The sequence below is a fragment of the Mesoplodon mirus genome (genome assembly GCF_964341445.2).
Source record: "Mesoplodon mirus genome assembly, chromosome: 11".
Lineage (NCBI taxonomy): Eukaryota > Metazoa > Chordata > Mammalia > Artiodactyla > Ziphiidae > Mesoplodon > Mesoplodon mirus.
In genome coordinates this window covers 27,950,324-27,966,541 of record NC_138987.1, presented here as the reverse complement: position 1 = coordinate 27,966,541, position 16,218 = coordinate 27,950,324, and the positions used below count along the sequence as shown (strand labels likewise).

General features: G+C 34.2%; 1 protein-coding gene across 3 annotated transcripts in view; it reads right to left on the bottom strand.

Annotated features, from left to right (window-relative positions):
- Positions 1-1,605: 1,605 nt before the first annotated feature.
- The window catches only part of HCFC2 (host cell factor C2), a 47,892-nt gene continuing 33,279 nt past the window's right edge, over positions 1,606-16,218 (bottom strand). The window contains exons 11-16 of one of the 3 annotated variants that reach the window (XM_082636688.1): positions 14,764-14,967; positions 14,144-14,217; positions 12,090-12,227; positions 10,306-10,491; positions 9,385-9,670; positions 1,606-2,255 (exon numbers count right to left, since the gene is read on the bottom strand). In XM_082636688.1, the coding sequence (XP_082492814.1) occupies positions 2,197-2,255; positions 9,385-9,670; positions 10,306-10,491; positions 12,090-12,227; positions 14,144-14,217; positions 14,764-14,967 (947 nt within the window). In that variant the 3' untranslated portion in view covers positions 1,606-2,196. Of the gene's footprint in view, positions 9,671-10,305; positions 10,492-12,089; positions 12,228-14,143; positions 14,218-14,763; positions 14,968-16,218 lie in introns of all 3 variants that reach the window. The other 2 variants (XM_082636687.1, XM_082636686.1) reach the window with 2 other exon arrangements.

The following is a 16,218-nucleotide window of genomic DNA, read 5'->3' as shown; positions in this document are numbered from 1 at the left end:
GATGAAAGCAACAGCATTCACAGAGAGTCACTACATAATTATAAAAAATTCAATTTTCACCAGGGAGACAGAAAAATTCTAAATTGGTATGCATCTAATAATAAGGCCCAAAGAAAAAGAAAGCAAAGAAAAAGAAAGCAAACACAACTTAAAGAGAAATTGAGAAATCTACTTATCATAATGAGATCTTGAGATTCTTCAGTAAATAAGAAATTAAGTATAAGGTAAATCAGTAAGGAGAAGATCTGCACAGCACAACTAACAAGTTTGATCTAATGGACACTATACTCAACAACCGAGGAATATACACTCTTATCAAGTAAACATGGGGCATGTATAAAAACTGACCACAAGATAAATCATATAGTCTCAAATTTCAGAAAATCTTATAGCTCATATTCTCTGGAAAAATGACATAAGAAATAAAGATTAAGACAACTATAACCCACCCCTAGCATTTGGAAATATACTTTGAAAATGACTAATGGGTTAAAAAGTCAGACCTCTGGAAGGATTAATGATGAAAAAAAATGAGAAGGCACAAATGAACTAATAGGAATGAAAAAGAGTCATAACTACATATGGTGTGGAAACTAAAACAATATAAAGCTAATAAGGATAACAATATCGAAAAGTTAAACTAAGATGAAATGGAGAAATCCCTAGAAGAATCTATTAAATTTAACTAAACTGACTTGAGAATAATAAATCCTAATGATGCTAAAACCCTCAAAGAAATGAATCAATAGTTTAAAATCTTCTCTTAATGACCACATACATGGCTTTAAAGACTAGTTCCAATCTTAAACTCTTCCGGACAGTTGAAAAACTCATTTAATAAGACTAGTATAACCTTGATACCAAAACCAGACAATGACAGGACATAATAGGAGAACTATAAGCTGATTTCACTCATGAACGTAGAGGCAAAAATCCTAAAGAAACTATTCACAAATTGAGTCCAGCAATGTATTAAAACACACACACCATGATCAAACTGGGTTTATCCTAGGAATTAAAGATTGGTTCAATATTAAAACATCAACTATCATAATACATTAACATTAAAAGAAAAAACAATTTAACCATTTAAATAGATGAGAAAAAAGCATTCAGTAAAATTCAACATTCATTCATATAAAACTATTAGCAAACTAGAAATAGGAGAGAATCTCCTTAACGTGATGAAGGTCAATTGTGGGAAAAAAAAATACTCAACTGAAATGTCGAAAGCACTCCCTTTAAATTGGGGCTGAGACAAGGACGTTCACTATCAGTTCTTTTCAGCGTTGTACTACAGGTCCTAGCAAGTACAGAAATGTAAGAAGAAATTTTTTAAAAGGTAGAACGACCAGAAAGGAAGAAAACTGCCACCATTTCAGATGATGCGATTATACAAAAAACTCAGAAAGACATCTAGATACATTATTAGAACTAATAAAAATTTAGCATGGTTGCTGGATCCAAAATCAACACATAGCAACAATATATCTATAATCAGCAACATCCACTTAGAATATAAAGTGTAATTTTAAGAAATTTACCACAGCATTAAAAAATATATAAAACTCCCAGAAAGAAAACTAATATAAGACATGAAGGCCTTTATGGAGAAAAATTGTTAAAGTTTATTGACAGATATTAAAAGAAAACCAAATGGAGAAATACACAATGTTTTTGGATGGGAAGACTCATTGAAAAGATATCAATTTTCTCCAAGCTAATTAATAAATTCAATACAATCACAAAAGATAATACACAAACTGGGAGAAAATACATACAACATGTTTAACTGACAAAGGACTGGCATCCAGAATATATAAAGAAATCATATGAATCAGTGAAAAAAAGACACACACCCAAATAGAAAGATGGGCAAAAAAGACATGAATAGGTATTTCACAGAAGAGGAAACACATTCATGTACGAAAAAACACTCCATTTCATTAGTAATCAGGGAAATGCAAATTAAACCCACAGTAAGATACTATACAACTGCCATCCAATTGGCAAATATAAAAGATAGTCAAGATTAAGTGTTTGCTAAGATGTTAAGTGTTTGCAATGACACTCAACCACTGCCAGTGGAAGCTTAACTGGTACAAATGCTGTAGAAAACAGTTCAGTATGACTAAGTAAAACCTGCTTCTTAGAGCATCAGTTCTCAAATTTTTGGTCCAGAACCTCCTTACATCCTTAAAAATTATTGAGGACCTCAAAGAGCTGTTGTTCATGCGGGTTATAGTTATCAAAATTTACCATATTAGAAATTAAAACAGGCGTTTTCAAAACAAAAATATATAGGTACACACTTGATAAGCTGTCAGAGTGATAATGTCATCATATATCTGGAAAACATTTAGAAGTGAAAAATGAGAGTGAAGAGGACAAATAATGTCTTAGTATTCTTATGAAAATGCTTTTGCCCTCACGGACTCCCCTGAAGGGGTCTCAGGGACCTCAAGAGTCCCTCGACCATACTTTGAAAACAACTGCCCTAGAGAACGCTTGCACATGTGCACCAGGAGACATGTACAAGAATTCACTCATTCCTCAAATATTTATTAAGCATCTACCATATGCCAGCATTGTTCCAGACATTGTGAATGTGTTAGACAAAAGCAGACAAAAAAGACAAAATCCCTGCCCACACGGAGCTTACATTGTAACTGGCAGAATGCTCACTAGCAGCATCACTCAGAATAGCCAAAAACTGAAAACAATCCACATCTCCATGAACAGAGGAATAGATAAATTGTTGTATAGTCATACAATGGAATACTATACAGTAGTGAAAAACAGATGAAATACACTTACATGCATAAACATGGATAAGAATCTCAAAAACAGTGTCAGAAGAAAGTCACAGAAGAATACATACAGCATGATACCATTTACATAAAAGTTCAAAAACAGGTAAATCTAAATACTATATTATTAGGGATACATAATATAGATGGCAGGGCCATAAATAAAAACATGGGAATTTTACCAAAAAATCCAGAATAATGTTTACCTCATGTGGTATGTGGGGAGGGAAGACAGAGTGGGGTAATTCTACACATCTGAGGGTATTTTAGTTCTTAAGCTGAAGATTGAGTACATGTGGGATCATTTTATTCTCAACAAACATTGTAAAAGAAAAAGGATATAAGGTTACGTGATATAACTTCATCAACAAAGAGAGGGAACATCCGATTTCAGCCACTGTTCTGCACCGCATATCAGGCAATTATTGTAACTGGTGGGGAAGAAGTACATAATAATATGGAAAAAGGAATGAATACGGGCTATTCTTCACAGAAGTTAACTAGGTTCCCAGAGAGTTAGGATCTAACGAGATGGCAGTATTATAGCACTGCTCTGCCAAGTTGGTTCAGCCACTGGCATGATTCTGGTTAGTTGGTCACGTTGTTCATTGGGTGTATATAATTATTTGTATAAAGCGGAGAATGAAATGATAGGTGATACAAGTCACAAAATAAACTGAGACACTGCCTCTTTACTGAATTCTGTTGACTTTCAAAAGTACAAATTCCCTTTGGCACATTCTCCTAATAGTGCATTTACGTGTAAAGCAATCCAAAAATACAGAAAGTGCATGGTGGCTATTGACTGTTTCTCCACATTGGTCAATAACATGTGCCCAGGTTGGTCACAAGTGCCATAACAATTTTGCAATCATATCTTTGCCAGGGTCATCACCAGCAGTGCCATTTTACAAATTAAACAAGGCACAGTTAAGGTACATTTTCACCTGATTCAGGGGATTAGCTATACATTTTGGTATACAATTTAGAAATTTGAAAAAAAAGATCTTGAAACATTGGCTCCATCCCTCGTACCCAACAAGGCAGGCTAAAGTTATTATCTTGGGTTAGGGAGGTGGTGCAAGAGGCAGACTAGGCCCGGCAGCAAATGGCTGGCAATACATTTTCAGGAAATGGAGAGCAGACAGTGTATCCTTCAGGTCCAATCTCTTCAACTAGGTTCCAAACACTCAGAAAATTCCAGACATCGTTGTGCTATTTAAAAAATCCTAGGCTGCTTGTTACAAAAGACCCAAAATCTTACCCATATGTAAGCTGGAATGGACAATGCCACCAGGAAGTGCTAAACTGCAACTGGCAGCAGGATGATTTTGGATCAAGCAGTTGGCTGGACCTCCAGAGCCCGGCCCCCCTCTTACATGCTACGCCGCCTTAAGTGGCACACCCACAACTTTGTTAAATCGGATATAATTATTATACCTGTAGCTTTGTCCTCCTTCTCCAATAAGAAACAGAGAAATAGGGAGGGAGCTTTTCTCAAGCTCGTAGGGAACTTCCAGTCTATCTTTTCAGAGGAGGAATGGATAATCCTCTTGGTCAGAGGTGGACATTTCTTGGACCACAACTTACTAGCGGACCGAGTTACTCTATGCTCAAAAACAAACGTTAGATGCTACCTTATATAGTTATAGAAATAGAAGATATAGAGATCTATTTTGAATAAGGAGGCCGGTATAGCTTTTCCCTTCATCATTCGGTTTATAGAATTAACTGTTTCTCCCCAGAATGCTGTAGTTCATGTTTTTCCAGGTATGATTTTTAAAAAGTCTTTTTCTGAGTTACAGAAATATATAAGTATAAGGACTCCCAACTATAACTGGGAAACTTGGAAAGAAGGTGTGCCAATGTCATCTTGTTTTCCAGTAGTGTAAGAATCCTTTGTCCTGTAAGCTTAGAGGTGACAACAGTGACCTGACAGACTCCAGTGAGGTTCTAATGCCGTGCTCTGTGTCCTCCAGCAGCTCCCTGTGCTTACATATTAAATATGTAGGTAGCTTCTTCTAAAGTTAGACAATTGTCCATGGCTTTCCTATATGGAAATCAGAGAGACTGACTTTGGAAATATTTTTAGCTCATTTTCCTGATCATCCAATGTTAAAAATCATTATTCAGCAATGCCCACCAGTCTCACTAAATTCTCAGATCTTTTTAGATCAAAGAATTCCTCTTGAGATCTATACATACCCATATTTAATCCCTTTTAGCCTAATAAATATGTGACATATCTCTTACTTATCCCAGAACTTCTCTTGGGAACCTAAGTAACAGCAGGGTAGGGTAAGACAAAGGTGGAGCTTGTATTTCCTCCAGAGGCTTATTAAATCTGCTAAAATCTCTTTCCCTTTCAAAGCCTCCCTCTCACTTTGACCCAATTTGAGAAGGGGAGTGAGAGTATGGAGAGAGATGTAAAGGTGCAATTTTCTTTAATCATTTGTTAAAATATTCAAGTAGCAGCTAAATGGCTGATATACAAGAGAGATAAAGACCCAGTCTCTGACCATCTGGCAGAGGGAGAGGAATAACAACGCTAACGAGTAAGGGCGCAAGAGCTTTTAGGCTGCTATGACAGAAGATTGAACAAAGGACAGTGGAGGCATAAGAAAAAGGGGTCAAATCTACCTAGAAATGAAGTATGTCAGGAAAGGCTTCAGCAGGTTGGAGACCTTTACCTAAATCTTGAAAATATGAATGGAGACAGGTGGGAGTGGAAAAGGGGACTGCAGACAGAAGGAGGTGCATAAAAAGACAGAGAGGACAGTCCGAAAGAAACTAAAAAAACGTGAAAGTGTCAAGGGAGTGGTTAAAGTTTCAGATGACAAGATTAAGGACAATGAAAGAATTCAATGGATTTGGGAAATGAGATGTTACCCCTGACCTCTGCCAGAGCCATTTTGATGGAGTAGCAGGACAGAAGACCGGCTGCTATGAATTAAAATGAAAAGCATAAAGAAAAAAAAAATTAAGAGTAAAAAGGACCAAAAAAAGGTGACAACAAGTTTAGTCTGTTTCTTGGCGCCATCTGCCTTTTACTTTCAAGCATACTAGTTTAGTTACAATAAAGGTTAGATAGGCTTTACATTTCTATCAGAAAATGACTCTCAAACACAATCCACTAAATAAACAAGTTGTTAGCCACAGTTCATTCTTTATGAGCCTGCCTGTATCATTTTAAGTGAATGACACAACATCAGCATTTCTACAGATTCACTCTGCCATCACTAATTTTTCTTCCATGTGGTTCAAAATAAATAACACCTGTAATTGCTTATAGTAGAAAAGGTGCTTTATTTTACATGTCATTGGTACACAATACATAAAACTGCCTAAAATTAGTCTTGGAAAACGTAACTGTCAGTTTATACCTTAAATGGTCAAGGACCAAGTCTATTTTGTAACCGACTTCATTTATGATCAGACGACTACAGTAATTTTAAATACTAATAATCTCTTCACATCCAATGTCACAAGTTACTTTTATGCTACAAGCGCTGCGATTTTTAAAAATAAAAAGATCTCCAGTTATAGCAGACCATGTATCTAACTGGAACAAATCTTTGCTAGTCTACAAGTCTTTGAAATAATGGGTCAACAGTTTCACCTTCTTACAGATGATTATATTTATGCAGTTGGGTTATAGGGCAGGGGGCCCTCATACATGCAATTGGATTATTTCTGTTTTTTTTTTTAATGCAGATAAAAGTGAGTTTATAATACCCTATTTCTAGTTAAGTTGCCAAACAGTTTACTAAGCTAAAATGAAGCCAATACAATATTTTAGAAAACATAATTCTAAGAGCATGCAACAGCAAAATCTTTTTACTACCTATGTGAACCAAATCTGCAGAGTCCAGGAAGAGGACTATGGCACAAAGACTTGTACATCTGAATTGCTTAGCCAGCTGGGAGAAGTAAAGAAAGTAATTCAACTCAGGGTAAATCCTCTTATGAAAGATACCTGCATGTTATAACCCACTGCTACACAAAGGGATCTTCACTTAGAAAATGTGCAAATCATAAGAAGCAAAATGCACTTCTCTTGTTATTTATCCCAATCCATTCTATTCATAAACACATAGCTCAATGATCTCTTATTAACTATTAATGTCAAAGCCACAGAGATTTCCTAATGGCTTCTTTCAGTCACCAATCATTTATCAAAGAGATAAATGTGATTACTACTTAATGTACAAATGTGAAAAAATGGTAAGAAACTGGGCTGATTCTCAAAGTAAAAACATTTGTTATTTTAACAAGTCCCTTGGTATAGAAAGACTGCCTTTCTCTCTAGAAAATAAGACATATTTTAGAACCACAGGTTCATATTCACCTCCTAGTCTAGAAAAGAAGAGATATTTAAACAAAGTAAACTAAACAAAATACTAAGTAGGTATAAATGTACACACTCAAACAAATATTCTATTCGTCGCTTAAAGTCAACTTATTCCTTGTCATTAAGAGAAGTGCTTCAAGATGCAAATTGTTAATTAATGCAGAGAATAAAGGGTTAAAAGCCAGACCTTTTCCTAATAAAGCAAATAGATCATTAAAATGATTGGGCTTGAAACACATACTTACTATAACTTTCCATTCTTATTCTTTTTATAACTAAACGCACACATATACACAACAAACCCTAGCATTTAATATGTGCAAAATTGCTTACCATTTATTTTAACTTTGGTTAAGTACTTCTTTAGCCTATATCAGACATATTATGGAAGCTACACAAATGATTACAAACATAATAATGAGGTAAGTTAAAATTCTACTAGTGCAAAAAGCAAGCATATGCCAAAAGCAAAGCATATGAGTTAAACAAATGCAGAATGAAGCTCTCACCAAGGGAGGAGCTGGGATAACAAACCAGAGAAGCTCCTTGTAAACACTGTTTGTAAAGTACACATTTAAAGATTAAGGATTCATATAGCCACAAAAAAGGTATTCTAACAACACCACAGTAGTGCATTTATTTTACCTTTAGAGTTTGGAAATCACTCATTACGTGTCTAACAGTTTGCATATTTTCTTCAAGAGAAAATTAGTGAGACACATTAATTACAAATACTGTAGTATAAAAATCCCAGTTCTTTACAAAAATTATATATTAAAATATTCTATACACTTTTAAATTAGTAACTGGAACATACATATATATCAATTCTGCACAATTAAATCCATCTTTGCTTGGAGTATTATACATGAAGTTTGAGGACACAGCTACTCAGTCAACCTAAACTGGCATAAGGTTACATGGTACAAAACGACAGACCTGTGCCCCTGCAGTTACTGCAGCTCTTAGTCTGAAATATCCTTTCTGCAATTATTGCTCTGTATATTCATTCCAGATTCGAATAGGCAGTGGAACCATGAAATGTCTAAAAGGTTTAAAACAAGTTACCTGTAGCAGAGTATCCATAATGCCTATATGCATCTTTAAGGTTGTAATGGAACCTGAGTAAGCTGTCTAATGCTTATATTTCAGTTGTAAAAAAGTTTATACAATTTCAAGGTAAAAACAATGCAAAAATAAAACATTTAGAGCATTTACAAAAATCTTACAAATGTTTAAAACACTATTTCAAAACTCATGTCCAGTTAAGGTGCTTCTTTCTTTCTTCAATAAGAAGGACATACTTTAACTTTGAATTTTAAACTATGAACATTTTAATTTCAGCAAAAGCAAAATTAGATCCATTGAGACAGATGTTAAAATGTTTAGGGATATACTTTACTTCTGATGAACATACAGAATTTTACTGCTGAAAGGGACCTTAAAGGTAAACTCTTTTAACTCCCTCATCTATTAATCAGGAACTTGAGGGCCAGATAAGTTAACTGCTTTGGCCAAAAATATATTCCAATATATCAACCTGGTATGAATCAAGAAAACCCATTATTCTTTTTGTATGTTGCCACGATTCTTGGAAAATGATGAAAATTCAAAAGCAGATTTCTGAACTTGCCTCTTTCTTTTTTTAATTTTTTAAGCTCTGTTCTAACTGTAGATAAAGAAATGAATCAAATGGCTACTAAAATCAGTATTACAAATATTATCCAGTAGAAGATAGTTGTTAGAGGACCACTGCTCATATAGAATAAAGTTAGAGGGAGTACTCAAAGACAGGGCCTTTACAATGTAGAGAACATTTACTATATAAGACAGCACAGTGTACAACAGCCAGTTACTAGAATCATCTCAATAACTCTAGGATGACTGAGTTACATGGCCTTTATAAAAGATATTGGAGTAATAAAGCCTTCTAGCTTTTATCTTAATTTTACTATTTTCCTTTATAAAAGAGCTATAACTTTAAGGAAGAATTCATATACTAGTTTTCAGAGAGGCTTTGCTTCTTTTCTACTTTTATTTGGATCCAGAATTGAGCAAATACATTTTAAGAACAACTTACAAACTCAAATTCATAACTGCTAGAAATACAGTCAGAGAATACTCTTTTAAATGACAAATCTCCAACACCAGTTACTAATAAATAATCATCACAATAGCTTCAGTTAAAAAAAAATCAATTTAAAGGTGCTTTTTTATTGTTACCTTGAAGCCATCGAACTTGTGTAGCTGGTCCATATCCCTTTTCATTCTTTGCCGATATCCTGAACACAATGGCAGGCCTGGATGTATAATCAATATGTGCATTTGCAAGTTGCCCAGTAGTTACTATACATGATGTCTTTAGACCACAATAAATCCTCATAAACACAAGCTGACTTGGATTATCTTGTATTTGTGCTGTGCGGATAGCCAAGTAGGCTGAATATTCCAAAATATTTCCAGAAGGTGAAGTTGGAGGTTCCCAGGAAAGATGGATACCCTCAACATTCTTGAAGAGCGGGGGAAAAACAAAAACAAAAACAGGTAAAAGTTCTGAAGTTTTCTCTAGTATCATTTATTATGTTGAGTCTATCTTTAGAACACAAGATGCTTTTCACTAAAGTAACTGCATTAGATGTTAGAACTTTTATTGTTGATTTTTAAAAACTAACCTTAATTGGATCTACAGTGTTTAATTCATGACCTTTTAAAAAACGTAACTAGGCTTAAAAGTCCACCTGTACTACCCCAAGAAAGGGATTTTTCTTATCTGAAAGCAGACCTCATCTTCTCTAAATAGGGATAGGACCTTAGGATAAAATATAATCCAATTAAATGTGTTCTATTAAAATTCTCCAGCACAAAACTTTTTGGTTCCATAATAACAAGAACAAAGCTAATATTAAGAAGCATACACAGATTTCCCTGACTTTCTAAAATTTGGATGCTGCAATTCTGCTTGAAATTTTGGTCCTTAAAAATATCATGAATGATTAGAGAAAAACATTAAAAAAAATTTTAATCTACCCCTTTTAGATACCTCTCATTTCATCAGACACTAACAAGAATCTCTAAACTGATAGTTTTACTTCATGTACAAAGTTTCAGTAATTTAAATCATTAAGTCTTGACCTGATGTCTCACCTTTGAAATTCTGACTGCAGAAGGAGCTCCAGGAAAACCGGGAATACAAGTTTTAAATTCACTGATTTTGCTGAAAGGGCCTATTCCACAACCATTGATGGCAGCAACCCTGAATCTGTATCCTGTGCCTGGAACAAGATCTTGTTTCTTAAGTACACTGTAGTCAGGTACATCTGCATTTCCTATCTAAAATGTAATATATGCAAAAGTCAAAGAAAAGATGCAATTAATTATTTTTTCATTAAATAACAAAACTTTTAAAGAATGAATTATGTTTTAGGGTTGTAGTTCACATTATTTATTTTCCTCTTTCATACATGGAATGAACCCCCCCCCCGCCCAAAACAAAAGTAACTAAGCCCATAAACTGGTGATTCTCATCCAGAGGAAAAGTGCCTTTCCAGTTGAGAATCACTGGCTATAAAAAGAAATATAAGGGTATTCTGCACATGAAGAGTATGGAGATAGAAAAAAACTGACCACTATAAACAAGGTAACAACTATCTCCATGTAAACTTAACGTGGAATAGAAACCTCAGAAAATTTACTGTCAAACAGTCTAGCCAGGAACAATACCCTTTGGACATAGGCAAGCAAACTTGATAGAAAATGAATGACTAGCACGTAGTACAGAGCGTTTTAATAATTAATATTCAGCAGATGCTGAAAAAATGTTAAATTAAATAATTGGACTGCATACTCTGTGTAAGAAGATCATAACATCTACAACTTTCAAACAATTTTTACATATTCTCCCTAACTCTCACTACACCACTGTGAGACAGGTAGTGCCAACGTACCATCCCATTTTTTTAAGGGAGTTAGGTCATCTCCATTTCACAGATGAGGAAACTGAGTCTCAGCAAGGTTAAACAAGCAACTTGTCCAATGTCACACTGTCAAGTGCTGGAACTAATGACTCAAATTCAAGTTTACTGGCTCTAAATTTTATGTTCTTTTCTTTCTTTTGGGAAAAACAGATAGCTACTAGGCCCTTAAGATAAGGATATTTCCATGTATATGAAATCAAACTACAGCCAGAAATTTTGTTAGGCATAATACCAACAAATTATTAACTAGGATATCTATTTTTGTCAAGAATTGGAAGAATTCAATATGTAAAAGTGAGACACCAGAAGTAATATTAGAGAAACTAAAATATAATGATAAATGATATATTCCCCATTAGTAAGATCTTTGGGAGATTCAAACTGAATATGTATTTCTTTGGCAATTCCCTCTCTGAAATTCCCCATTCCAGAAAAAAATTAGTTCAATATGCTTTGGAGCTGTTATCTATTTCGTAATTCTTTGAGGGTTAATGTCTCATCTATATATATGAGGTCCTCTTTAAGGGACTTCAGAATTAAGGGAAAATTAGATTGTATTCAATAGCGTAGGGGTTTTTAAATTTTTTAAACTGTGAAATTAGGAATAACAAAAGTTCTAAGTAAAAAAATGTTCTTTAAACATTCTTTAAACACACCAGGTAACAAAATTAGAGATATTTCAAAAAATCTTTATCTGTACTGGCCAGACCATATCATTTATGACTCAAAATCCAGCCCAGTGATTGTATGAGATTTTTTAAAATAACCTGCTTGTGATATATTCTATAAAAAGAGTCTTAAAAAAGAATACAAGATAACTATATAGAACTCACAATTATAGATTGTAAACAGATCCCAATTTCACTCATTCGAATGTCCTGAATCAGGATTATTTTTTAAAATCTCATTCTTGAGGCTTATAACTAACAGTGTAGAAAGTATGTCAATAGCTACCTTTGAGATGCTTTGCTTCCCTTTTGGCAGCAAATAAAACTGGCTCACCAAAGCTGTATTATTTTTAAAAATTCCTACATCACACCACTGTCGTTCTCCTGCTTTCATTGTGGCCACTGGATTTGAAGGAGTCTCTTTCTAATTTCAGAGAAGGAAAAATTTATGAAGACTCTTACTGAACATACAAGAAATTTCAAGATTTCATAATCCATGCAGTGATCTACAAGTAGGTATATGGGTAAACACCACAATTAATAGCTCATAAGTAAATAAACTCTTAACAGATTAGGTCAACTGACAGTGAAACAGGGTTGCCAATTCAAACATAGGGAGTGACAGGCATTCTCCAAGTCAGTAGCTCTGTGCTATCAACCTAGCTGGAGTTAGCATGCTTTCCAATCAGTGATACGTTAAAATGCCAGCTGTTTTATAGAACATTGTCATTTCAGAGACTCTCTCAGAAAATGTAATAATCCCTTTAATGTGACACTACAACTTGCTCCAAAAGGAGCAAATGAGGAAAAATTCATTCCAAGCTGGCTTATTTCTAGATTCAAAAACAACTAGCAGAAATTCAGTGATCTTTGCACTTGAAATACCTGTGATTCTCCAAACCTAAAAGGAGAAAAAATGTTCAAAACTAAAATGCAATTTGAATATAATTTATTATATACTAAAGAGGAACAGATTAAACAGTTTTACATTTTTACCTTGCTTTAAGACTAATAAACTTCCTCTACCTTAAGCTACTTTTAGTGATAAGTGAAGTATACTTAACCCTGGAACTAACCTTTTTAAGCCATCTTCTTTATAAATGAGACACTGTTTCCAGAAGCTCAAAACAAATGTGCACTTCAGTTATTTATTTCTGTCTTGAATATATAACAGCAGAGGTACATGCTTATAATTCACATTACTTGTTACTTAGGCTATCACACATGACAAAGTGAGCTAGCTAGAAGAGTCTTTAAGGTTTTTAGAAAAGGAATAGCTTTAAACTTGTTTTCATTTTAAAGTTGTAAAAACTCTCTTCAACAACTTTTATAAAACAACTGGCTCCAACTGAAATAACAGATACCACTCTGGCTGATGCATTGCAAAACAGATTTAAGAGATAAAAATTCATTTTAATAATTCTTCTCTGAGAAGAGTCTAAGAACACTGGGACTTAACATTCTGGAAAGGTGAAAGCTGATGAAGGTAAATACAGAATCAAAAGCCATGAAATCATGACTGAAAGAAAACTACAACTATAGACTAATCTTGAAGATTCTAAAAGGTAAATTTTAGGTCGAATAAAAACTCTTGCTCATAGCAATAAAGTTAAAATGACTGAGAATTTAAAAATAAATTTAAAGGTATACACAAACACATGTATTCATCTAAGTGAAACAATCTTAGTATACTATTTGTGAGGCACATTCCTAGCATTTAAATTTGGTACCAGGCAGACTAATTCTGGCCTTCCACCAAAAAACCCAACGTCAGAGATTGTTGGGATACCCTATAGGTATGCCTGACTCAGTACTGCAATATTCTGTTGTTCTCCTATTAAGTAGCTAGCAATAAAGCCATTCAAGTTTTATATTTTATGACACGTCCTTTTACTCTTTAAACCATTAATGTAATTTCAATATATACACATACGTATGTATACACACACATTTCTGATTATGAAAGTAACATTTTATTACAGAAAAATCCTGAAAGCATAAAGAAGAAAGTGAAAATTATCTCTGGCCCCACAACCTGAGGAAAGTCATCTAGCATCGTAGCGCAGACGTGTGAGGACTCACGTGAGAGTGTGAATGTACGCACTGTGTGTGTTTTTAATAAAATTGGGAATGCAGTATATATATTATTTTTTGTCCACAGTTTTCCACTTAACATTATACTGTGAACAGTTTTCTCTTTAACCCTTCATTTTTCAATCTATGTCAAACAGTTACTAGAGGATACCCGAGTCTTTTCCTGAATTTATGTTGAAGGTGCTCAGCATTTAAAGCATATTTAACCGTCTGTAAACATATATCATCTCCAGGTAATATACTTACAGAAAATGGCATCACTGCAGCATGTGCCTCTACACGGCTGATCTTAGTTGCAGGTAATGCACATGTTTCATCAACTAAAAATTAAACAATTCATCAGATAAGACTTACATAATCACTTATCAAACAGATATATTAAAATATAATTTATAAATATACAAAAAATCACAATAATTGGAAATATGGACCCTCTAACTTGAACTAATTCACAAAGTTCATTTTTCAAGGATTTGATGACTAGTTGGAACTTCAGAGAATGTTCACCAAACATGAAACACAATTCCTATTGCAAAAGAATAAAATGAGAATTTACAAAATCAGAAATCAATTAAGCTGGGAGAATTGTTACTCCATAGCCTAGAACTAATCTTTTCTAAGGAAACAAAAAATTTGCAGAATAAGTTCATGGTAGGAAAGATATATTCTGATTGTATTACAGTGTGTGCTAATTTAACTATTTTATGTAAGGTAGCAGAGAATATAATGATTTTAACTGAAATGCCTTATCCTTTTATATTTGATTCAATCCAAGATGAAATGCAATTCCCATCTAAAACAAATACGTTTGATGAATTTATATACAAAAATGGTTCAAAATACAGTATGTGAAACACATTTCAAACCTTCAGATTTGGTACTGAATGTTGTTAGTGAAGTTTCATCTTTAACAACTGCCCCATTTGTACTGGATGATTCAGTTTTAATGGTCTGCTGGGTTACCATAGTTTGTGCGTTGGAAACAGTACTGGATACAGAAGTTTCAGGGATTACTGTTCTTAAGTCCAGGCAACTACTTAGAACACCTATATTTGCTGAAGTGTGAGGACCTAAAATTAAAGGGAAAGGATTAATTATTAACATAACACCTGCAAATAACTGCTGTATCTTGTAGTTCTTGCCACCCAATTCTTGGCATTTTCAATTTTAAAATCATAAACGTGAGTACCACGAAAGTCAGTCACATGACTTAACCATTAGGCATAAAATATCTAGAAAAATAAAATGCATTATATCCAAAACAGATTTCCAACTTCTCAGCTCCTTCTTCCATTCTAAACACTGAATCACTGTTCTTGAACTCTACTCAGTCATAGATCAAATGGCCTTTCCTCCTATTTTAGGAAAAGAAAAAGAGGTGATCAGGCATGAATGCCACCAATTTTCTGCCTTCTCTTGTCCTAAACTAGAAATGTATTTATGATTGTGCCCAGCCCCTCTGTCCTTTCTTCCATTTCAGATGATGACTTCTCTCCTAAGGAAGTTTAATCTATTCTCTTGTGCTCTTGGTCCCATTCCTTCTGCATATTTTGGGACCCTCTTTTATCAATCAATCCTTTCTTTTTGGGGTTTTCAAATTCTTCTTCAGTAGTTTTGGCCCTCAGTCTATAAACATTATAAACAAGTATTCTCCAGTTACCTTCTCCCCTCGCTAATTTCCTTTAGAGCAGTCTCTACTTCCTTGACCTCCCCAAATTTGATCCAGCACACAACTCTAATGAAATGGCTCTGACAAATGTCAAGGGATACTTATTTCTAAGGGATAATTATCTATTTTCATTTACTTGACTTCTCTGCAATGTAAACAATCCTGACCACATACTCTTTTTTGAAACTGTTTCTGTCTATGACTTGTATTCACTCATGCATACATCATAAATGCATAGTCATAAACAGTGATGCCCACTATACAGGTAAAAAATATGATACCAATCTTTTTTCCTAACCTTCTTGGAATGCCTTTTCAATCTCTTTAGCTGGCTTTTCTTCTTCAAATGACTCTTTAAATGCAGGTGTTTCTAAGCCTTTTCTTTTCTCCCCTTGCATATTTTCCTGTTGTTTTAGCTACCATTCACGAATTATACATCTCTCAAATACATGTCCCAGGTGCAGTGCCAGGTCCTGAGAATCCAGCAGTAAACAAGTCAGACAACGTCCCTGCTCTTGTGGAGCTCACATTTTAGATACTCTTAATTTCTAAATTTATACTTCCAGCAAAGAACTGCCTCATAGACTCCAGACCTAAGTATCCAACTGCCTATTAGAAATCTTTACCAATATGTTCCTCAAGTGCCTCAAAA